Source organism: Mustela nivalis, assembly GCF_964662115.1.
Source record: "Mustela nivalis genome assembly, chromosome: X".
Lineage (NCBI taxonomy): Eukaryota > Metazoa > Chordata > Mammalia > Carnivora > Mustelidae > Mustela > Mustela nivalis.
The window spans coordinates 132,563,175-132,587,136 of record NC_139040.1 but is presented as its reverse complement, the minus strand read 5'-3'; the positions used below and the strand labels follow the sequence as shown (position 1 = coordinate 132,587,136).

The window sequence follows — 23,962 nt, the reverse complement described above, 5'->3', positions numbered from 1 at the left end:
CTGATATTTTGCGTACTTTTTTGTGTGTTTGAGCTCTTTGGGCTGTTACAGAACGGAGCCTAATTTGGCAGATTGGGAACTGATAGAAACACGGGCTTAATTGAGAACCGCTGACAGGCAACGCGGCACTTCACGGTTGTCCCTGTAAAATAACCCGTGAAAAAGGAGAGTCCTGGGTCCTGCAAAGCCTTCCGTTTGTTTGAGCTCAATTTTAGCAAGTTCGCGAAAGCAGCGTTTTTAGAACCAAAGAGCCGGTTTTACACGTGAGTGAAGGTACAGTGGACCTTGTCTCACCTAGACTTGGAGCAGGGAGGGGCCGGCACCGCTGTGGGACCCCACACCAGAGCAGTGCCCCTGTCCCGCCCTGTTTCAAGGGCACGCAGATCTTGTCCGCACATGGATGACGGCCGCGGGCCTCCTGCCCCCCAGCTCAGTTCCGCGTCCCTGACCAGGATGGACGCCGCAGACCTGTCGGTCTTTAACTGGTGCGGCTTCCGTCTGGTCTGTCGCCTGCTGAGGCCAGGATGCAAGTGTGCTGAGAAGCTCAGGCATTGGACGGGCTTCCCAGAAATCCCGTTGCGACCCCTGTAGCCCAGCTCTGAGCGTTCCCCAGTCGCGGGCTCAGGACATCCTGCGGCCAGGTGTTGGGAAGTCTCGGAGGTTGGGGGGGGGGTAGGTCTCGGGTGTGGGGAGCTTCTGCCTGAGCTCGGGGAGGTGGGTTTCCGTGACCGACGTTCTCCAGGCTGGTCTGCACAGTGGCAACAGACGCGGTGTGTTCAGGGGTCGGGGAGGCGTTCGCATAGAACAGGAATGCATGGACCCGGTCACTTCCAACTTGGAAAGGACAGGTCGGAGAGCTCTAAACTGGGCACGACGTGATAAAGGCTTGCAGAGAGCAAGGTTGCGGACATGGCTTCTGGCAACAGGTGTCGACCTGGAACAAGCCAAGAAGGAACCTGGAAGAAGCCTGGAACAAGGCAAGAGGTTACAGAGAGAGGGCAGGGGACGTGTCACCGGGCAGTGTGTGGCCTCCGGGGACCATGGGATGTATCCACGTGGCCGTGCAGGAGCCAGAGAGCGGCAGGAAAGCTGGAGAATGCCAGCCCCAGACCTGCAGGGTGGGAAAGACCTACCGGGAATCTGGGTTTCGATAACCCCCTCCCCTGCTCTTCATGGACGTCCGAGCCCTGGGCGCCAGGGAAGGTGGACGGGTCACCGTGCTGTCCAGGCTGTTCCGCCCTCACCGCCCGTGGGCCTGCTGCGTCTGTCGGTGACTGACCGTGGCTGCGCTGACATCCCCGTAATAGCGCTGGGGCACACTGTCCTCGCCGTGCTGCCCCGCTGGCCTTGCGTGATTCCGCGCGCTGTTCGCGGGCACCTGCACGTTAAGGACGGTCCTGTCTAGGGCGAACGGACGTGGGTCATTCGTGACGCTCCTTTTCACTCTGGGCGGTTTTCCTTGTTTTCAAGTCTCTGTAGAGGCAAATGGGGAACCGAGGAACATGTTGGGGGGTGGGTCCGTTACGGTCGATGGTGGAGGCCTCACCCCTGCCCCCAACATCACAGGGTGTCAGGAGGCAAAGGGTCGTGGCTTGAGGCAACAGGGTGCCCCTCAGGCCACGTTCTGCCCTATAAAGGGCAAAGATACTTTGTCCTGCTGTAGTATGTATTTCGGCGGGCCCCAAAGCGACACCACCCCGAATGTGGACCCAGAACCCGAGTGTCTGGTTTTGAGCCGCCCCCCCACCCCTGTTCTGCGGTGAGAGAGGGGTCACCGCGGACTGACACGAAGGACAGCATCTGGGCTCACCTGGGTTGGCATCCCCGTCACGCCGTTGCTACTGACTGTCCCTGCACAGACGCCAGGGGCCGCCGGCGGGGCGACGTGTCCCTCAGCTGTGCCCGGAGGGAGGAGCGGGGCAGGGATGTTCTCTAGACCTGAGGGCGGCAGGGGTCACGGGGCGAGGGGTGGGGGGTGGGCTCGGGACCCATTCTGAGGACGGCAGCCGGACTTCCTTTAAAATGTTTCCTCCCTGCTTGCGTTTTTGGGGAAACAGGAGATAACATGCATGTGTGCGAGCAGGTTGGGTCGTATGCGCTGTGCGCAGGGCTGTCTGGGACAGTCCTGCTGCCGGACGGGGCCCGGTCTCAGCCCTGCAGATGTGCCGGCAGCACAGGGGGTGAGCGTACCCTGCAGGTCCCACCTGGCCGGTCGGAGGGTCCACACGGCGTCCTCCCCTGCTTCTGCCCCGGGATAAGCCTCGTTCCCCAGCTCTGCAGGGTCACTGCCTGCCCCTGCCCCCCTGCGTCCCACGGGGCTGGGGAAGGACAGGTGAACCCCGAGGCGGGGAAGGGGTGGAGCGACCCCACTGACCATGCGCACAGCGGGGAGCCGGAGGTCCCTCTTTGTCTTCCAGGCGGCCCCCCTGCCCCCGAGGACGCCACGTCCTCCGGCCCCTGTGGCCAGCGGGCCGGACACACAGGCTGTCACCGGTGTCCTGCAGAACGTAGACGCCTTCCCACCGCGGCTTCTGCCCAGATCCTGTGCACACGCCTGCAGGGGCCGCCTCTGCTGCCGTCCCCGTCTGGCACGGCCCCCGAGCTCGCATCACCCCCCACCACTGCAGCACGATGGCCAGTGCCTGAGCGTGTGTGTCCCCGAGATTCAGGTCTGAATCCTGATCCCCAGGGTGGAGGGATTAGCAGGTGGTGCCTTGGGGGGGGGGGTGGGATTCGCCCATGACGGTGCGGCCCCACCAGCAGGACACCTGTCCTGTGAGACCCCTGGGGCCCCCGGGCTTCTCCCCGGTGAACAGACGCAGGGTACACAGCCATCCCTGACCCAGGACGCAAGTCCTCCCCGGACCCCAAGTCCGCCTGCATCTGGATCTCGGACGTTCACGCCGGGACCGTGAGGAATGCACGACTGTTGTTTATAAGCCCCGACCCCGGCATTAGTATTCCAGCGCCCGCAGCCCAGACGCTGGGTGACGGACCACCGGGTTGCTGAGGCGGGCGTCCATCCGAGGCTGCGCGCTGATGCTGGCCGGGCGCCCGACCTCCTCCTGCCCTTCCCTCTCGCTCCCCGACACCCCACTGCTCTGGGCGTCACCGTTCCCCACAGGAGCCCCTGTGCCGATACCCTGTGCTGGGCTCCGTGTGCGCCACGTGGCCACCGACCTGTCCAAACCCAGGTGCAGACCCCAATCGGGACGTGTTGTAGTGTGTGCACCTGGGGCAAGGGCCCAGCACCTGAGCCATCGCGTCTCGTCAGGGAGGCCACAGGGGGGAAGGGCGGCTGTGAGGACCATCCTGGGATGAGGTGTGCCGGGGGGGGGGGGTTCCCTGCTGGCAACACTCCACTGGGCTCTGTCTGGGGTGGGGCCCTGCAGCAGTCTGCAGAGCCCTCTGGGACCTCTCCAGCCGTCCTCCTCTTTCCCTCCTCCTGCTGTTTGCTCTGTCCTCTGGGGGCTCCTTTGCCCTTCTCTGAATAGGTCACATATGCTGCTGCCCTAGGACCTTTGCACCTGCTCGTGCTCCTTTGCTCTTCTCTGAGCTCACACATGCCACTGCCCCGGGGTCTTTGCTCTTCTCTGACCGCGCAACACATGCTGCTGCCCCAGGGCCTTTGCACCTGCCCCCGCTCCTTTGCTCTTCTCTGAACAGGTCAGACACACTGTTGCCCCAGGACCTTTGCACCGCCACTGCTTATTTGCTCTTCTCTGAACAGCTCACATGGGCTGCTGTCCCGAGGCATTTGCACCTGCTGTTTCTCTTCCTACACTGTTCTTCCCTTGGTCACCTGCTTCCCTTGGCACCCACATGGTCAGGGCCTCCCCGACCACGCTGCTAGAAAATCACACTTGCTTGCCACACCCAGCGCCCCTCCTCCCCTTCTCTCCCCCTGCTCCTTTGCTTTTCTCTGAACAGGTCAGACACACTCTTGCCCCAAGGTCTTTGCTCTTCTGTGAACAGGTCATGTGCAATGCTGCCCTAGGCCTTTGCTCTTCTCTGAACAGATCATATATTCTACTGCCCCAGAGCCTTTGCTCTTCTCTGAGCCGGTCACACATGCTGCCGCCCCAGGGCCTTTGCTCTTCTCTGAGCAGGTCACACATGCCGCCTTTGCACCTGCTCCTGCTCCTTTCCTGTTGTCTGAACAGGTCAGACATGCTGTTGCCCCAGGGTCTTTGCACCTGCGCCTGCTCCTTTGCTTTTCCGTGAATAGCTCACACATGCCACTGCCCCAGAGCCTTTGCACCTGCCCTTGCTCCTTCCTCTCTGAGCAGGTCACACATGCTGCTGCCCCAGGGCGTTTGCACCTGCCCATGCTCCTTTGCTTTCTGAACAGTCAGACGTGCCGCTGCCCTAGGGCCTTTCCTCTTCCCTAAGCAGGTCACACGTGCCACTGCCCCAGGGCCTTTGCACCTGCTCCTGCTCCTTTCTTCTTGTCCGAACAGGTCAGACATGCTGCTGCTCCTGGGCCTTTGCTCCTGCCATTCCTCTTCCTGGGCTGCTCTTCCCTTGGTCGCCTGCCGGCCTTGGCACTCACATGTGCAGGGCCCCCCGACCCCTCTATTAGAAAATTGCACCCCCTCCCCAAACCCAGGCACCCTCCTCTGCTTCTCTCCACGCCGCACATTAGAACCCTCTGACATGGACATTTCAACCTCTTTGCTCACGATTCATCTGCTTTAAAACATAAATCCCAAAAGGCGGGGATTCTGTCCGTCCTGCGCACCGGGATCTGGATGGCCCGTGACGGACAGGCTCACGGGGGCAGCTCTGTCCGTGTCTTCCCGTCAGGAAAGAGAAGAAAGCGCACATTCTCCCGCCAGCATTCACCCGCAGTGCCGCTCTCTGCGGACGCTGGCCATCTGCGGTTTCTACGGTGGAACCTGCCTAACCGGTGTGCCGACGCCATGCGTGGGGCTCGTCTTTGGGAAGACGTCGAAGGAAGCCTCGTTTGGCTCGGGGACGAGAGCGTGCAAAAATGCACAAGCCCTTCCTGTCACTGGTGGGGTGGACAGACGTTCCCGCCGGTCACACCGCATGTTTCCCCAGCTCCGGCACACACAGCCCTGCGGCCAGGTGGACCTGCTGCTCCCGCCTCTTTGCCCGTGGCCTGTCTGCTCACTCATCCCATCTGCAGACCCCCTTGTCCTGAGACGTCTCCTCCCAAGGGTCCAGGAACGTTATGGGGACATTATTCAACCCCACACAGCGTCTTCATTGCCACGATGGCCTCCTATAAAATCAATCAATAATCTGATTTTAGAATTGATGCAACCAGCCACCTAACGCCTCGGTCACCTTCACGCTGACCCACCAGGCTTGCGATTTCCCACCTTATGTGCCCAGTAGAGTCCGTCCAGGATCGTGGACGAGATCCCGAAGGCCGTCTGCCTGATTCCGGGGCTCCGGGCTGACACGGGTGCGGGTCTGTGGACACACGTTCCCCCATTGGTGCCTGTGTGCTACTGATGTCCACGGTTTTGCGAGCTGAGGGTCACCTTCCGCACGGTGTTTCACCCCATCGTGCTGTGGGACCCGAGCCTCGAGAACGGAGCCCAACGCGAGAGCGGGTCGTTAGCTCACCAGCGCGGCAACCTTCCCACGCTCCCCCCGGCGCTTCTCAGGTGCTTCCGTAGACGTGCAAGGGACTCGTGGCTGGAGCCTGAGGGACTCAGCGGGTCCTCCAGCGGGAGCCGTGCCACCAAGCGTCCTGTCTGCAGACTGGTGGGTCCGTGTCACTCCCACGTCCTTTGCGGCCATCAGGCTGGCCCGGTGGGGTTCTTCATCCTCTTGACACATCCATGATTCTGTCTGTGACCGATTTTCATCCCCTGAGCGTCTCTCCATGGGGGAAGCAGAGGGGCTGCTCCAGGTCGACCCCCATGTGTGTGTTGTCCTTTCCTGGGGACGTGGGGACCCCAGGAAATGGGCAGGCGGGCCACGCTGTGGACAGAACATTAGTGGTCCGTTTTGACAATTGTAGGCCACAATCCAGCATCTTTGGGCACAGAGATGGGGCAGCCATCAGCACGCACACACCTGAGAATGTTTTGCCTCCCCCCCAAGAAACCCATGAGCTGGTTCGCGTTTGGACAACTCCTGTCCATGCAGACCCTTTCTCTGTTTCTCGTGTGGTGGGAATTGTCTTCTGTCAAGTTGGCGTCTCACGTCTTCCCGCAAGGAACACGGACCGCTCAGGCCTGGACGGGCGAACGTGGACGCCGCACCAGTGGTTGCAGACGTGCAAGGGGGTGGCTGTCCATTCCCAGCCGCTCGGACATGGGAGTCCTCTGCTGACCCGTGTTCGGGACTCTGCTTCCAAAAGGGGAGGACGTGCGCGCTGACCTTGAAATGTAGGCATTAGTCTCCAGCCCGTCTCAGCCCTCAATCTCATTACTAAGGTAATCGCCTTAACGGAAGATCCGGGGAGATCTTCCCCGCTGGGATGGGGCATCCTGTCTGAGCAGGGCTGCTTGCACGCTAATCGAGCAGATGCGATTAGTAGTGGGTCGTCCTGTCCCTCCTGTGACCCCCTCCTGCACCCGAGGGTCATTCTGCATCTTACCTCCAGCTTCTGGGCATGCGGCTGTGCAAGGACATTTCAGGCTCCGTCATACAGCCCGTGACCCACCCACCCACAGGACAAGCCTGGTGTCTTGTCACAACGGTGTAGAGCTCTCCCTTGGAGCCTTGCCTGCACCTGCAGACAGGTGATGCTGTCCCCGCAATGGGGCATGGCTCGGGCAAGGCATGGTGAGCGGATGCTGAGCTCAGACTTGCCAGGGCGGTGGGTGGAGGAAAGCAGAGGCGGCAGGAGGGCCTACAGCCGCCATCTGGGCTTTGCTCGTGAAATCGAGCATCAGAGAGGGCCTGAGAGACAGGTAGGGGCACATACTGGGGCCAAAAAGAGTCAGGACAAGGAGAAACGGAAAATGAGTGGGTGACCATGCAGTCAGATACGTGACCTTTTCATACAGGTCCCAGCTGGTTTTCACGGATTATCAAGTAAATGGTGCAATTTCCACTTTTCAAAGACTGCCTTTATGTCTCCGAAACAAAGCAAGCTGGACTGGAACTTCCCATCGACTAAACCCTACGTCAGGGACCAGGACAAGCAGTAGCACTACCCGGGCATGTCATTAAAGCCAAAATGAATGAGTAAGATACATATGTCAATCACTAGCTGAATACATATGAGGATAATCACAAGAGACGTGGGTCGATTAAAGGTTCCTGTAGACGTACACAATGTCAGTTTTCCTCCTCTCTGTCCGTCTTCGAATTGGAAAGGAAGAAGCCGTGTGTTGATCACATGCAGGCATTTTAATCACCCACACGAAAATCTGAAGACACCTGGAGAAGGTTGGCTTGCTCCTAGAGATTGCAGGACGCAGAGTGGTGCACAGACATCCGCAGCGTCTCTGCAGGTCAGCGGGGAAGAGATCCCGCCGTGCGTCGTGTCTCTATGCATCAGCAGTGACGAGAGCCCGCCGTGACTCTACACATCAGCGATGACCCCTTAGAAGGTGTCCCAGTGAGGACAAAGCATCCAGAATAGCAGAGAAGCTACCGAGTACCGAGAAGCGGATCTGCAAGGAACTGCAGGCTCCATAAAACATGGAAAATATTGTTGAAAGGCCATGAAAGACCCCCGGCCCCGGAGAGAACCGTAAACACGAGAGGCAGGAACCCTCGTAGTGCTGGGCTTTCGCCTCAGGGTCATTTCCCACGGAGCCACATTGGCATCCCTGGTCAGGGTCGTTGCTATTGACATACCAGGGAGAAATTTCGGAGAACTAGGTAAACTGACGTGAGGTGCACACGGAGGAGAAGTCCGTACTCCGGCAGCTGCGCTGTGGAAAGCGGTCGTAAGTGGTGGTGTGTGCAGGGCTGCGGGGACACGGCCTGGCTGTCTGCCAGGATGTGGTGGAGACCGTGCCAGTGAGGGGGTCCCAGATACCAGCTGGACGCCTGCACACTGACTGGGGAGCCCACGGATGGCCCTCATCGCCTGTGGGACATGGGGAGCCACGATGGATGCTCAGATCAGAGGACAAAGGATGGTGACTGCACAACGCCAGGAAGACGGGGCCTCGTATGGGGGACATTAAGGTGACCTACAAAAACAATCAAGTAAATAAAGTGAAATGAGATTAAAAAAAAAACGATAAATTGGTTCAGTAAGTCTTAATGTGTGAATTTTCTAAATAAAGCAATATAGGGGCATCTGGGTGGCTCAGTCGGTTCAGCGTCCAATTCTGATTTCCGCTCAGGTCGGGCTCTCAGGGTTGCGAAACCGAGTCCCGCGTCACGCGCTGCGCCCCGCGCTGGAGCCCTCCCTCTGCTCCCCCTGCTTGTGCTCTCTTGCTTTCTAAAATAAGTCGATCTCTTGAGAAAATAAAATAAAGGGATATCATAAAGTAACATAATAAAAACGAAATGATAAAATGAAAAATAAAACGAATGAAAAAAGAACATAATAAAAAGTAAAACAAGTGCAAAGAGAGAAACAAACAGAAATAAAATAAGGAAATGAAATGAAAAGCAATGAAATGCAACACAAGACAATCTAAAATACGAACATGGCAGGTGACCCTTCCTGCAGCCACGAGACCCCTCCTGCCACCAGTCTCCTGCGCGGTTGCCGTGATGTCCCCATTGATGGGCACCTCGGCCTGTCCTGCCCCAGCATGGACCCAGCGCCCCCCACCAGTCTCAGGGTCTCAGGCTGCACCTCAATGTCCCCTCCACCCCTCACCCGGCGCCTCCCGTGCTACCTCCGTGTCTTCCTGGAGTCTCCAGAATTCATGTCTGTGGCCTGGAGATCGTGGTACTGGGATGATCATGTTTCCTGCACAAAGTCGCTGGTGTTAATAGAGAACAGCGGAGCGTGACCCCAAGGAGCAGTGACCGGTGGCACAGAGGATCTGGTTGGGTGAGACGCACGGGGAGGGGAGGTCCTAGAGGGAGCGGCACGGGGACAGGCCGTTGCTCTCCTGAACGGGAGCCCACTGTCCACGTGTGGCCTTTGCTGTCTGTCACCTGAGCTGCTCCCGACATCTTGGACACCGACAGACGGACGGCATGGGCCGGGGGAACAAATAGCATGATCATGTTTCAGAGGCCACATTTCGGAGACCCCCCTCACTAAAGTCCCTACCGTGCAATGTTACCAGCAGCAGGACACACGATTAGTAACAGCTTCAGAGCCCAAGTCCGTGGAAGGGGGTGGAGGGCGTTTGCTGGCTGTGGAGAGCTAAGGAGGACGTAACTTCAGACAACGTTGGAAGGACCCTGAGCCGTGGAAGGCAGCTGAGCTCGCCCTGTCTACTGGGGGTTAAATGTGTCCGTGGAATGTGTCCCTGAATCCGGTGAAGGAGGCACGGCCCTGCCCCGTCTGGATCTCGGTGGTGGTTCGGGACTCCAGAGTTGGGGGAAGATAAGTCCCTTGGTTTTAGCCCGGTGGGTCTTGAGTCCTTTGTGATGCTAGTAGCCCTGAGAGATTAATGACACGCATTCGTCTGTCCGTGTCAAGGGGACTAGCGAGTCTTCAGTCCCTGAAATGAGTCATCAGTGGTAGCCTATAGTTTTGGATCCATTCCATCGCTGATGGTGTGGGGAGGGAGGGGAGAGGTGTGGGCTGTTCTGCGGCTGTGTGCGCAGCCGGGACAGAAGGAGCCAGCAGGAAGCCAGCAAGGACCCTCAAGCTTTGTCATCCCCTTAATAGGGCTAATGGGATTTTCTGGAGTGATCCGCCTTTGGCTGTCACTGGGCTTCCGGCAAGGAGCTCAGACAGCCGCTCGGAGCCGCCGGCCACCCCAGCGCTTGCCAACAGACCCGCACGCCCTGCCGCGGGGACAACCGGGGGCTCTCAAGGCCAGTCCGGCGTGGGACAAAGATGAGTTCCCCCGAGGAACAGGCCTTCCGTCTGCTGACCGAGTATGCAAACGGGTTCATGGTCTCCCAGGTAGGAGCTCGGGGGCAACATTCCGCAGGGCGTGCTGGGATCCCGTTGGCGGGAGCTGGGTGAGGAGCTAGGGGGAGTGACCGCTTAATGGGTACAGAGTGTCCTTTCGGGGTGGACTGTCCCGGCATCATGGGCAGGTGTCCGGGCAGAAACTTGTCCTCCACAGAGGCACTTTATTCAAAGACAGGGATCGAAACACTGAAAACCCATTTTGTGACAGGGTCGCACGGATGCTCGTTCATTAACACTCGAAACAGCCAGGGACGGCTTAAGGTAGAGGCAAGGCTGGGGTCCGTCCACAACGTGGCGCGTGTCAATATGTCGTCCCTTCTTGTGGCTGAGCAGATCCGGTGCGGAAACCGGAGACACGCGGGCCCCGTGGGCTGTGATGGCATTGACGCGAAACGCCGAGAACAGCGCATCCGTGGAGCAGGAAGCCGGGTGGTGGTCGCTGGGTGGCGGAGAGGGGTGTGGGGAGGGACAGCCAACGGGCACGGCCGCTCCTTTTCGGAGGATGGGAACGTTCTGCAACCGGACAGAGGTGGTGGTTCACAAGGCAGTGAACGGCCCACACGGCCCGGAGTTGTTTTTGTTTAAAACGCCTCTTGCCGATTCTCCTGCTATGTGAATTTCAGTTTTATATTTTATTTTATTTTTTCAAGATTTTATCTATTTATCTATTTTATTTTTTTTTAAAGATTTTATGCATTTAATTAAGAGAGAGACAGCATGCATGAGCAGCGGAGAGAGACAGAGGGGGAAACAGGCTTCCTGCTGAGCAGGGAGCCCGATGCGGGGCCCAATTCCAGGACCCTGGGATCATGCATGACCTGAGCCGAAAGCAGAGGCTTAACCATCTGAGCCCCCCAGGCACCCCTAGATTTTATATTTTAAAGCTCCATCGGTGTCAGGGCTGGGGGGTCGACGTTGGCGGGACACACGCATGCTGTGTTGGAAATCTCCGGGGTTCAGGTGCGCAACGTGTCCATGTGGACAGCTGTGCAGACGCAGATGGCAGGAGAACCTTCACAGCTGCTGGGCAGGGCGGCGGTGGACTGCTCTCATGGGACGGGGTGGGGGGGACCCTCCCCGGCTCTTTGCAGTGAGCCTCGAATTCGGAGAACATACAGCTTCAGTGTGTACTGGCTGAGCATCGACAAGGCAGAGAGATGTCTAAGGACGGCAGACGCTGGGGCACAGGGCCGGGGACTCCAGGACTGCAGGGATGTGTGCAGCCGGCAGGGTCAAACCCACGGGCACCATGGCACCGCGTGCTTGCCAGTGGTGTTTCAGGTGCCCTGGGTCAGATACCCCAAGACACGGAGACGTTTTGTCTTCCCTGGGTCACTGAGTCACGGACACCCTAACACGGCCGTGCTTTTCTCTTAATTCATAACCAAAGCAGGTGCTGAGTTTGGGCGGAGGTGACTAATATGGAAACCGCACGTCGTCCCCAACCGAGCTCACACGTCCCCCCCGATTCGGTCTGTCGACCCCCACGGGTTAAGCATTCCTCCTGCAGAGCCTTTGAGGTGAGGAAAAGGACCGCGCTTCGACCAAACAATCATAATAATTGACTGCGTTTCTGTTGCTTGAAGACGTGACTTACTTGTGCTCGTGGAGTGTTTTCAGACCAGTTGGGGCGGTGTCTTCTGGCTCACATTGCCGCGTTATAAATTTTGGGATCAGTGCACGTGACGCTGTGTTACCCCATTGTCACAAGGTTAATGGAAGAAGACGGAACACGACCTTCACAGAATAGTACTTAATACCATCTTGATACCCTAAAACCCAACACAACCTTCACAGAAAAGAACTTAATAGGATCTCAGGGTGCCTGGGTGGCTCAGTGGGTTAGAGCCTCTGTCTTCGGCTCAGGTCATGATCTCAGAGTCCTGGGATCGAGCCCCGCATCGGGCTCTCTGCTCAGTGGGGAGCCTGCTTCCCTCTCTCTCTCTCTCTCTGCCTGCCTCTCTGCCTACCTGTGATCTCTCTCTGTCAAATAAATAAAATAAAATAAATAAAAATAATAAAATTTCATTAAAAATAATAAAAATAAATAAAATAAAATAATAATAATAATAATTATTATTTATTTATTATTTATAAAAAATAAATAAATAATAATGATTTTCTTAAAAAATTAATAGGATCTTGATACAATAGAATAAAATGCAATCTTGATGCAATAAAACCCAATACAACCTTGATACAATAAAACTTAGTACAACCTTGATACCATAAAACCCAACACAACCTTCATAGAAAAGAACTTAATAGGATCTTGGTACAACAGAACTGAATGCAATCTTGATACAATAAAACCTAATACAACCTTCATAGAAAAGAACTTAATAGGATCTTGATACAATAAAACTTAATACAACCTTGATATAATAAAACCTAACACAATCTTGAGAGTATAATACTTCATACGACTTTGATACCATAAAACCTAACCGTGACCTTGATAGAATAAAACTTAATCAGATCTTGATAAAATAATACTGAATAGGACCTCGATGGGGTAAGACTTAATATAACCTTCCCGGAACTGTACTTAATATGACTTTGATAGAATAAAACTCAATATGACCTTGATAGAAGGAGTTAATAAAATCTAAATGCGGTAGGAGTTCCTAACGGCTCAGCACAAGATGTCCTGGAATCGTAACAGGAGTGAGTGCGACTGTAGCAAAATAAGAAACAACACCCCTTCACTTGAACGAGCTTTAATGCTGTCTTGATAGAATAAGGCTTGAAGCGGCGGAGTGAAGCCCTTCATATGTACAGGGGTTCGTTGCAGAAGAGTTCTTGCAACATTAACAGGATGGTTCGTACAACCTTCACAGAAGAATGACTTGATACAATGTTACTAGAATGAGGAGTAGATCAGGCAGGTGACTTGATACAATGTTACTAGGGTGGTTCTACAACCTTCACAGAAGAATGACCGGATACAATGTTACTAGAATGAGGAGTGGAACATTCACGTGACTTGATACAATGTTGCTAGCATAAGAGTTTGTGTGACCCTCACAGAACCCACAGGGATACAGCTTAATAGGAGCTTAATCAAATTTTATAGGTGGGGCATCTGGATAACCTTGATAGAACTTTCCTCCAGGGCCTCTCAAATGGGGACACGCCCCTCCCCCCCACTCAGGGGACACTCGGCAGGGTCTGGGGACATTTTTGGTTGTCACGGCCGGGATGCGGGTGCTCCTGGTATGTGGTGGGTGGAAACCAGGAATCCGACCCCACAGCCTACAGAGCAGGACACTTCACCGCAGACAGTCATCGGCCCCAGGTGTCAGCCAGGCTAGGGTCCAAATACGCTGCTTTCTCGGAATCCGAGTTAACAGGACCCGCATCACAGAGTAACAGTGAGTGCAGTATCACTGTGCACACGGCCGTGTGTGCGTGTCGGGATTCCCGTGCGCTCAGTGAAAACGCAACAACCACCCTACTTATAACCTCACAAAGCACAGAGATGGGACTTACCTTTTTCCATATTCACGTCCATATTGGACGAGTGCCGATCACTTGATGGAGCGAGTGCCGAGGGAGGCACCTGCGCTCTAGGACCGTCTGCGCATGTGGGACATGAGTGTGTGCTTCCATCCTGGCCAGTAATCTCAGTGAGGTCCCCCCGGTCTTGTAGGAGGAGAAAAAAAAATGCACGGACTTAGCCACGTTTTATGCCTTATGCATTATTTTCAGGCACAACCTGCTAAGTTCTGTAGACAGGTACACGGAAGAAAACAAAGAACACGGTTTTAGACTGACACCACGGTTTGGGGAACACCGGTGACCTCTGAACACCAGCAACACAACACAAACCATTTGCAAAATGGAAACAACGTGGTTCCTGACTTTGTGCCCGCAGGTTATCGTTGCTAACCGAGGAGAGGCAAGGACCGGGGTCTTGAAACTCAACATGGGTTTGCAGGGGGCAGTGCGGGGCCCTGTCTCTCTGCGGGTGTTCCCTTTGGGGACCACAGGTTCCCTTCAGGGGGTGTTTCTTTCCTACAATGGTTCCCAGGCTGCTGGCTTCTCCGAGTGACGCTGTCCTGGGCATGCCAGGAGGGAGGGGTTCAGAGCCGAGCTTCTGAAGACAGACGGGTGGTGGGGGGGTGCTGCAGAAGCCCAGACCTGGTCAGACTCCCCCTTTCCCCAAGCCGGCCAGCCAGCGAATGGCCCTGCGACACCCTGAACGCAGTCGGCAGCACCACCCCTTGCCCTCCCCAGGGACCAACCCGTCTCAGGGATGCCGTAGTCCAGACAGCTGGTCAACCCCACAGCTCCTGGAGCCGTAGGAACAGGTCCTTCCGAGTGCACAGTGGACGCATGTTTCTTTTAATTTTCTTTCTTTTCTTTTCTTTTTATTTCGTTTTCGTTATGCTAGCTAGTCTGCTTCAAATATTTGAACGTTTGCTTAAATGGTACGCATTTTGTTTTACATTTTGAAATTCGAATTTTTTAATTTTTATTCTTTAACTTTTAAAAAAAAAGTATTAAATTTTAAAAAATCATTTAAAAATAGCCATAGTTTCAATTTTACCATCTCCACTGTTTTTACGTGCACGGCTGAGCTCATTCACACTGTTGGACAACCACCTTTCTCCGTCCGTCTCCAGAACTTTCCATCTTCCCCAGACTGAAGCTCTGTCCCCATGAACCACTACCCCCATCCCCGTCCCCAGCCCCTGACCCTACCCTCTACTCTCTCTTTCTCTAGGTGGGATTCCTCTAGGGACCCCACCTACATGAAATCACACAGGATTCGTCCTTCTGTGTGTGGCTTATGTCACTGGCCACCATGTCTTCAAGGGCCCCCCATGTCCCAACAGGGGCAGGACGCCCTTCCTTCTCAAGGGTGCATCATAGTCCACTGTGTGCGTGGATCATCATTGGCTCGTCCATTTGTCCGTAATGCACGCTTGGCCACCAAAATGCATGTTTTGGCCATAAAAATGCACCAAACAAATGCATGTTTGGGCCACCGACAGTGCATCCGTGAACACGTTCAAGTCTTTGGGTCCACACAGAGGAGTGGGATTTCTGGTTTCGGTGGCCATTCTGTGTTTGATTTTTCAAGGAACAGCCATAGCATTCCCCACAACAGTGCAGTGTCCCCTGAAAACACACCCCTGGCTCTCTGGGGTGAGGGCGGTTCCTAGGGCGCTCAAAGCTGGCCCCTTGTTTCCGAGGTTCTGTTTGCCGCCTGCGAGCTGGGCGTGTTTGACCTTCTCGCGGAGGCCCCGGAGCCCCTGGGTGCGGTGGCGGTGGCTGCACGACTGGGCACCAGCTCCCATGGGACGGAACTCTTGCTGGACACCTGCGTGTCCCTGAAGCTGCTTCAGGCCGAAACCAGGAGGGGAAAAGGTAAGCACGTAGCCATTATGTAAATGAGTGGGCGTGGCTGGGGGGGTTAATAAAACTTTATTTACAAAGGCAAGCAGTGGGCCAGGTTGAGCGCCCAGGCTGTGTTTCGCTGACCTCACTCTAGAGAGGTCTCTACATGCTGGTGTTCACATCGGTACCCTCACAAAGTATCCAATGAGCAAGAACAAAATGGGGGAAAAAAATCACAAGGGAGTACTTTTCACTCAACTAAATTTATCCCGCTAAAGGGTTGCCATTCCTTACGATAGTACCTTCTCCTTTTGCTGTGGAAATGACTTCTGTCTTGTGAAATATGGTGATGACGAGAGGTTTCAGCTGTATGCCCCTCCTTTTGACCATTTTCCGAATTGTCGATTCATGACGTGGTGAATGTGGAAAGCCTGGCTTGAGCCAGAGCGCCCCAGAACAGGAGCGTTGGCCTGGCTGTGGCAGCGGTGCTCAGTGGCTTTTGTGCGTGTGGCATGGAGTCATGCAGCAGCTGGGGTTGTGGGCTGCACATACTCAGGGATGGCTAAGCTGGAGCATCTTGTGGGGGTTGACTCTTCTCAGAGGCCCAGGCGTGGAAATTCAGAAGGTACAAGGGTGCAAGCTAGCTGGAACCAGCATGCGCCACTCCCTGAGAATAGTCTTTGCCCATGACACGTACTGGGGTGACTGACCCTGAGCTTGCACCCCCAGGAGGACACCCCTGCCGGGAGAGAGCGGGGGCAGGGAATGCTCGTGGAGGCGGCGTCTGGCACAATTACCAGTTGTCCCTTGGCCCTGGGGCGCTGGGTGGGTGCCGACACCCAGCTGGGGACCACCTCATGCGAGACAGCGGGGGCTCCGTGGGGAGCAGGGTCCCCACGGGAGGAGAAAGGGAGGTAGCTCGGGCACGGGACTGGCCATTTGCAGACGTTGCAGGATGGGGTAGCTCACAGCAGGGCACTGGCCCAGGAGCAAGGGGGGCTTTGTGGTCCTGGTGCTGCATGTTGCCTGCAGGGCTTCACCCAGGGTTGGTTGCCTGCTGCTTGGCTGAGCATGGCAGAAAGACAGTCCCTGCTCCGTCCACGTGACTCCCATTCTGGAGATGGTCATGTCACCAGTAGAGGGTAGGTCCCTATCAGGTGTTATTTTAAAGCCCGCAGATTATAGTATAGGGTTCCCCATCAGCCTCCTTGCCCTTAGCACCTGCTGCTCCAGACCTTCCATCGGGATTTGCCAAAACGGAATCGAGCAGGTGTGCCAGGTGCCCAGTGGCCCCCCTGCTCTTCAAGATGAGCCCCCGGGCGAGAATCTGCTCTGCCCGTGCGAGAATCCTGACGTTGCCGACGCTGGCGCCGGCACACGGCAAGGACCTGGAATCTAACTTCGCCTTTTGTGTTCTCTGGGTTTGTTTTCAGCCTCGTATCAAAACACGGAGCTCTCCAGCACCTACCTGGTCAGGGCCAGTCCCAAGTACCAAGGCAACATGCTGCGGTACCTGGCCAGGACGACGTACCTGTGTTGGGGCCACCTGGCCCAGGCTGTGAGGTGGGCATGGCCTTGATGGCGTGGAACACTGCACCGGGGCTCCCTGGGGGCTGGTTTTGTGGCGTCTGTGCAGCTGAAGTGCCAGGTTTCTTGTAGATCAAACACGACACTGCAAGGTCTGGACAGCCAGAGCAGATCGGAGAAACCCTCATGGTCTTGGCTGAAGGAATTCAAGAAATGCAAATCTGCCCAGTTAGGAGTCCTGTGGTTTGATGCTCTCCAGGGAAAGGGCCCCGGGCTGAGGAGACAAGGTGGGGAAGATGGCGCACAACAAGATTCTGCCTGAATCGCGATGGTTCTGTGTCTCACAGCTGCTCTTGGGCTTGGCGATATGGGTGTCTGGTGCTGGATTGCTCTCTGAGGTGGGGTGTCCTGGGCTCTGCAGGGCGTAGAGCAGTGTCTCTGGTCTTCTCCCATCATGCACCACTACCATCTCCCGTCATGATAATAAAAAAAATGTCCCCAGACATTGACAAGTGCATCTTGGAGGCAGAATCACCTGCAACTGGGGAGCAGTGGCAGAGATGGATGAATATATAGATGGGCAGGTAGAGAGGTAGGTAGATAGATACAGGGATGGATGGATGATAGCACAGGGATGGCTAGATGGGTGGATGGATGGATGGTGGATGGTTGGATGGATGAACAGGTGGATGGATGGACGAATGGAGGGATGATTGGTAGATATAGGGATCTATATCACATAGATGATAGATACATGGATAGATAGATAGATATAGGGAGGGACGGAGGACAGTACAAGGATGGATGGATGGATGGTTGGATGGATGGACAGGTAGACAGATGGATTTGTGATACGTAGATGGATGGATACGTAGATGGGTAGGTAGGTAGGGAGATTGATAGTAGATGGATATTGATGAATAGGTATTGATAGATATTAATAGATAATAGATGAATAAATATTGATGGTATAGATAGGTATTGATATGCATTAGAAGACATATATAAATAATAGATATCGCTAAATGGGTATAGATAGATGACAGATACCAATAGGTATTGATAATAGCCCAGCAAGGCTTCTGCTATCCCCGGAGGCCAGCCGATCAGTCCTGTGGACTTTCACATCCCCTGACTGCACATTATTTCCAAGCTTCCTTCAGACGGTCCTTACAGCCCACTGCTTCCTTGCTCACACGGCAGAGCTGGGCTCGTGGTGCAGCCTGTCACCCTGAGCAGACTCGATGCCGGCCCAGAAGGGGGTATGAGTGTGTGTTTGGTGACTGACTCCCGTCCCCTGCTTGTCCTGTCTGTGATGGGAGATGAGGTTGTGTGATCCCACACGTGAACCAGCGGGTGCTCCCTGAACGTGTCAGATCCCGGGTGACCACGTCCTGCCCGTTTGCAGGGACGGCAAGAACCAGTATCCAGAGGCGTTTGGGGTTCCCTCGGACGAGCTCTTCACCGCGATCTACAGGTAATGCCGAGCGCCCACGCTTGTGGGATGGACGGTCTTTCAACGCACTCACCGCGAGGAATACATGGGTCCAATCAGAGCAAAACAGGGACGTTGATATTTAAAATTAAAAAAAAAAAAAAGACGACATTTTTTTTTGGTGTTGGTCAGTGTCCTGAGCACGCGGGAATCTGTCCTTCCTTCCCAGGGGCTCTACGTGCAGGAACAGAGATGTACAAAAATGAGGAATGGGTTTTGCTTGGGTCAGAGTCACCCGGGTAGTAGGTCGGCTCTAAGAATGCACATGGCACTGCTGTTGGTGTAGGGTCTGGTTCCACAACCCCCGGGTGTTGGAGCCCCGATGGCTCTTTGCAGGGTTCCTAGCTGACCGGGGGCTGGGAAAGGGGAGAAGGATGGGCAGGAGTGCAGAGTCCCCAAGGCTGGTGCCTCCTGACCCGTCCCGGGCTTCGCCCTTGTCCAAGTCCCCTGCTCCGGCCAATGCTTCTCCCCTGGTTTGGATGTCCACACGGTCTTGACGGGCGTGGTTTTGCGTGCAGATCTGAGGGCGAGCGGCTGCAGTTCATGAGGGCTCTGGAGGACGTCTGGAGCGTCAGCGGGAGGCACGTGCTGGCCGCCTTTGACCTGTCCCTGTTCCCGCTCATCTGCGACGTTGGCGGTGAGCGTTGGCCCCACAGGTGGGGCTGTGTCTTGGAGCTAGTGTGCTCCCTAGTGTCCCCTGGGGAGGGAAGACAACTGGGCCGCCATTCAGGATCGGGGAGAAAGCATCTGCACATGTCCTGTAGGCTGAGAGGGTCCCAGCTTCTCCTGGAACCGGGTGGACCCTCTGTGGTTCTGACCCCGTGCATCAGGGCGGGACAGAGACTCTCTGCCTCCAGGGACGCTGCCGGTGCCCAGGCCACACAGGGGTCGACATTGGTGTTGCTCACTGAGACACAAAAGGCTTTGGACCATGGTGGGGTGCACCAGTCATGCAACTCTTGGAAAGCACTCAGCTGGGCCATCTAGTCGACCTTCCCACACTGCCTTCCTGGGACACGCAAAGCACTGTGTGGGGCTGCCAGGGGCTTCTGGGCTCTGGGGGTCCTGATGCTAACACGGATGAGAGGAATGCCCATGTCTTGACCATCTTCTGGGGCTGAAGACTGGGTGTGGCACATCCTACAGCAGATATAAGAGTGGTGGGTCGGTGGGTCGTCCCTGTCCTAAAGGGTGGGTGGAGGTCGGGGCGGCCAGGTGTAACTCGTGGTCCCCTTCAAGCAAGTGCTCTTGCCCTGACTGCCCCTGCTGGTCCCATAGAGGAGGCACGAGGAGCATGAACCCCATTAGATGGGGATTCAAGTGCTCCCGACACCATGTTGGCCCAGGGGAACGTTCTGGGGGTGACGCCAGCCTGACGTTGGGTGTGGCTCCATCCTTTGAGCAACACAATGACTTGCTGCCTTGGATCGAGCTGCCCAGGATGCAGACAGGCAGCAAGGTGCATCCAGGAGGCCCCCAGTCCTTGGTCTCCAGATCTGAGGTGCTCAGACCTGTAGCCCGCATCGGGGCAACCTCCCCTCCACTGTATTTGGGAGGAGGGCGCCATGATTGGGAGCCCTGGTGTGGCTTATTCAAAAGTGACCCCTGTGCTCGGCTTGCTGTGAGACTTTGGGCACATTCCATGGTCTCTCTGTGCTGCAGAACCCTCAGATAACGGGGCAGCCCCACATGGGACTGTTGTGGTTCCCAAGTGTGTGTCTGCCTATGAGGCACACAGAATGGGGTCATGGTGATCAGCAGGTCGGTCCAGCCAGGAAGATTTGAAGATTTGGGGGCTCACGGGTGACGATGGAGCCGTGAACACCTCCAGGGGAGGCAGAACCATGTCCCGCACATGGACGTCCTCCCAAGGGTCCATGGTGAGCCAAGACGCATGTTCCTCATACCTTCCTGTCTGCCTGTCCTGTTCCATGTCCACTTCCAGGCTGCTCTGGGGCTCTGGCCAAGGAGTGCACCTCTCTGTACCCCGGGTGTCAGGTGACCGTGTTCGACATCCCCGAGGTGGTCCAGACGGCGAAGAAGCACTTCTCATTCCTGGAGGACCCGCGGATCAGCTTCTGTGAAGGTGGGTGGCTTCCGTGCTCTCTGCGTGTGCACCGGGAAACACAGTTGCCTCCGCCGGGGGCTCGGGTCAGGCCGAGGTTGCGCCGTGGGCACGGCTTCCTCTGCCTGCAGGCAACCGCCATCAACTTAGAATTACCGTCACAGCGTACGGCTAGATGGTGTCCTGACACTTAGTTCTTTCTCGAGCATTTGGCTGGGTGGAAGACTGTTTCCTCAAAATTTGTGTCCACCTAGGATTGGTGCATGGGGCTTTATTTGGAAACACGGTCTTTGCAGAGTAATGAAAGGAAGGATCTGAAATGAGCTCATCCTGGGTCAGGGTGGCCCTAAATCCAAGGACAGGGGTCCTTGTGAGAGCCGGAAGAGGAGACGCAGAGGCAGGAGACAAGCCACCTGAAGATGGAGGCAGAGACGGGCGGGATGTGACCACCAGCCCAGGGACACCTGGAGCCCCAGAAGCTGGAAAAGGCAGGAAGGACCCTCCCCGGGCGCCTCAGAAGAGAGCAGAGCCCTGCCCCGCCTGGATCTCAGACCTGTGGTCTCCAGAGCTGGGAGTGGACGGATGCCAGTGGCTTAAGCCCCCAGTTGGTGTTGCTTTTTTTACACAGACCCCAAGACCTGCACGCGGGTGTCTAAATCCCTGCTGGTACGTGAACTGGGTTGAAGGGAAGCTCGCGGACATCTGCTGACTCAGAACACGAGGGAGACTTTGCCATTTTGAGGCTCAGACGCCATCAACGTGGCTGGGGTCTTCTACCCATAGGGTTGGATTCTGGCTTTATGTAACATCTCCCAGCTTTACCCATCATGGATATTTGGGTTACGGTGGGTGGACTTATTGTTAATTTTTTTTAAAAAATCACATTAAAATATAAGTAATCTTGATGACCAGGTTTGAGGCCCCTTTAATTTTGCAGCCAGCAGAGGGCCTGACTTGCCTCACCCCAAACCTGGCCTCTGGGAGTCTTTATCACAAGTCTTGGGACGAATTGATGTGCTTCCTCTGGAAAATGGGAGAAACACACACACTTCAGAGGTTGCAGGAGTCGGGCGAGAGAGCAGATTACCTTGTTATTACTCAGCTGAACTGGGCTTCTGCCGGCCTCGTCGTTGGTCACGAAGGGGAACCTGGTGGAAACCGCCCATGTGTTCTTCATCCTGGGGTCTGGATTGTCTCCTTCGCCTGCTGTACACAAACATACGGCCCACCAGATGTGGCCCCCGGGCCAGAATTTGCCGAACCCCGTCTTCTGTGGCCGATGGAAGAAAATCCGTTCGGAGGAGTCCCCTTGTGGTCTGCCCTACATCATAGGGAAATGCCTGTGGACCTCAGATTTCCTGGGCGCCTCAGGACAGGGCAGCGTGATGGACTGACCCCTGCAGAATCCAGTGCACACTCTTCCCAAATCCCTGCAGTTTTGTACAGTTTGGACAACATTCGGCTGCCGGTTGACCCCGCACACCATAGGTCTATCCAAGATTTCCTCCAAAATTGGTTCTTCTTGCAGGAAAAATATTACAAGAGTTGAGTCTTTGACACCATGGACACATGGAGGGTCTTTTTGGGCATTTTCATTTTTCAATCAGGAAAACACGCATGGACTGTTGACGTACTTCAACGCGTCAGGCAGGAGCTGCGAACCGATGGCTCGGGGCATCCTGAAATCAAGGCTCGGAGAGCTGTGTACTTGCAACCTTAGGAAATAAAATAAGAATAAAATCATTTTGCAGATCTGAGTGATGGAAAGGGACCCCAAACACTGTCCCAAGTTTTCTCGTCTTCCCCGAGACTTCCTTTGCTCAGGGCGAGGTCTTCCCCTCCTGGCCGGGAAGACGTGAGGACAGCTCGACACCGTCAGGTGACTTTTGCATCCTGGGTGCAGGTGCGGTCATGTGGGGTTGACTTGCTGACTGACCCCAGGACACCTGCCTGTGTTATAGGAGATTTCTTTAAAGACCCACTTCCGGAGGCAGATTTGTACATCCTGGCCAGGGTCCTGCACGACTGGACCGACACGCGGTGCTCACAGCTGCTGGCGAGGGTCCATCGCGCCTGCAAACCAGGTGGGTCGTGGGGCCGCATGAGGGCGGAAAGGTACCCGGGGCAGTGGGAGAGCTGGCTGGGCTGGGGGCTAGGGGCCGGGGCAGCCAGCCTCTGAGGTCGAGCGGGCAACCTCATGCTGCCTGGTCCCTTGCTCACGGCCATCTCTCCCTGTCCCAGGCGGCGCCGTCCTGGTGATCGAAAGCCTCCTGGATGCAGACGGCCGGGGCCCGCGGACCACGCAGCTGTACTCGCTGAACATGCTGGTGCAGACGGAGGGCCGGGAGCGGACCCCCGCCCAGTTCCGCGCGCTCCTGGCTCCCGCCGGCTTCCAGGACGTCCAGTGCAGGAGAACGGGGGGCATTTATGATGCCATCCTCGCCAGGAGGTAGCTCCCCGTGGGTCTGCAGCGACCGACCCAACCGACACCCTCGCCAACGGCGGAGCGGGGGGGAGTCTCCGTGAGCTTCCGAATTTCTGGGGGGCTGACGGCGGAGCGGGGGTCTCTGCTGGCTGTTGCCAACTGCCCATCACTCTGTCGATTTTGTCCTGTTCTATGGTGTTCTGCTCTCTTGTGCTCTAACCCAACCTGTTCTGTGTCTCCTACCCTACTCCGTTCCGTTCTGTCCAATTTTCTTTCTTGCTACCCTGTTCGACTCCATTTTCCTGGATTTCTGGCAGCAGAGGGGACAAAACTGAGCACCTGTGAGCCTCACCACACCCGGTATTTCGATGCCCAGACGAGCGCAGTCGAGCTAACCCACACCCCTTCCCGGGGTGACTCTTTTATCGTCGTCACCGAGGACATTTCAGATCTGCTGTCTCAGCAACGGGCAAGCGTGTGATAGTCCGTGACCGTCCCCCCGCTGGACGTTACGGCCGCAGGACTCATTCCGCTTCTCACGGGAGGTCTGTGCCCTGGGAGCTCCCTCGATCGCCCCGATGCTCCCCCAGACGCTGGGGACCGCCTTCTGCTCTCCGCTTCTGCGAGTTCCGCTCTTGTAGACTTTGTCTTGATCTCAGGTGGGGCAGGGGTGCCCTGTGCTCTCTGTACCCATTTCGCCCACCGCGCCTCCCACCCCGGCAAACCGTGACTCTGTTCTCTGCGTCGATGACCTTGGTTCTCGTGTCCTTTGACGTCCCGCGTACAAGTGAGACCACACGGCCTCTGTCCTGCTCTGTCTCTCTTGGCACCATAACGGCGAGTTATTTTCATCTTTCTTCTACTGTGGCCAAGTAGAGGTGCTGTGGAATCTGCTGTTTTAACCTTTTCTCGGTGCCCCGTGCCGTGGCCCTGAGCGGAACCTGAGTGGAATCACAATACCGTACAACCGTGGGCACCACCCGTCTCCAGAACGTTCTCGCCCTTAAACGGAAGCCCCGTCCCCATAAAGCACGAACGCCCTATCCCTTCCCTGAGACCCTGGCCCCCAACATCGTATGGTCCCTGTCTATGAACTTGCCTGTTCTACAT

At 55.9% G+C, this 23,962-nt stretch overlaps 1 protein-coding gene across 1 annotated transcript; it reads left to right on the top strand.

The window, feature by feature from the left end:
• Positions 1-9,913: 9,913 nt before the first annotated feature.
• On the top strand, positions 9,914-22,886 carry LOC309855975 (acetylserotonin O-methyltransferase-like; the record flags this gene model as incomplete). The annotated part of the gene is made up of 8 exons (XM_082716574.1): positions 9,914-9,982; positions 15,196-15,370; positions 16,774-16,903; positions 18,276-18,344; positions 18,881-18,999; positions 20,308-20,448; positions 22,389-22,511; positions 22,669-22,886. The coding sequence occupies 8 exons, from the start codon at positions 9,914-9,916 to the stop codon at positions 22,878-22,880; spliced, it is 1,038 nt and encodes a 345-aa protein (XP_082572700.1). The 3' UTR covers positions 22,881-22,886.
• Between the last annotated feature and the right edge of the window lie 1,076 nt (positions 22,887-23,962).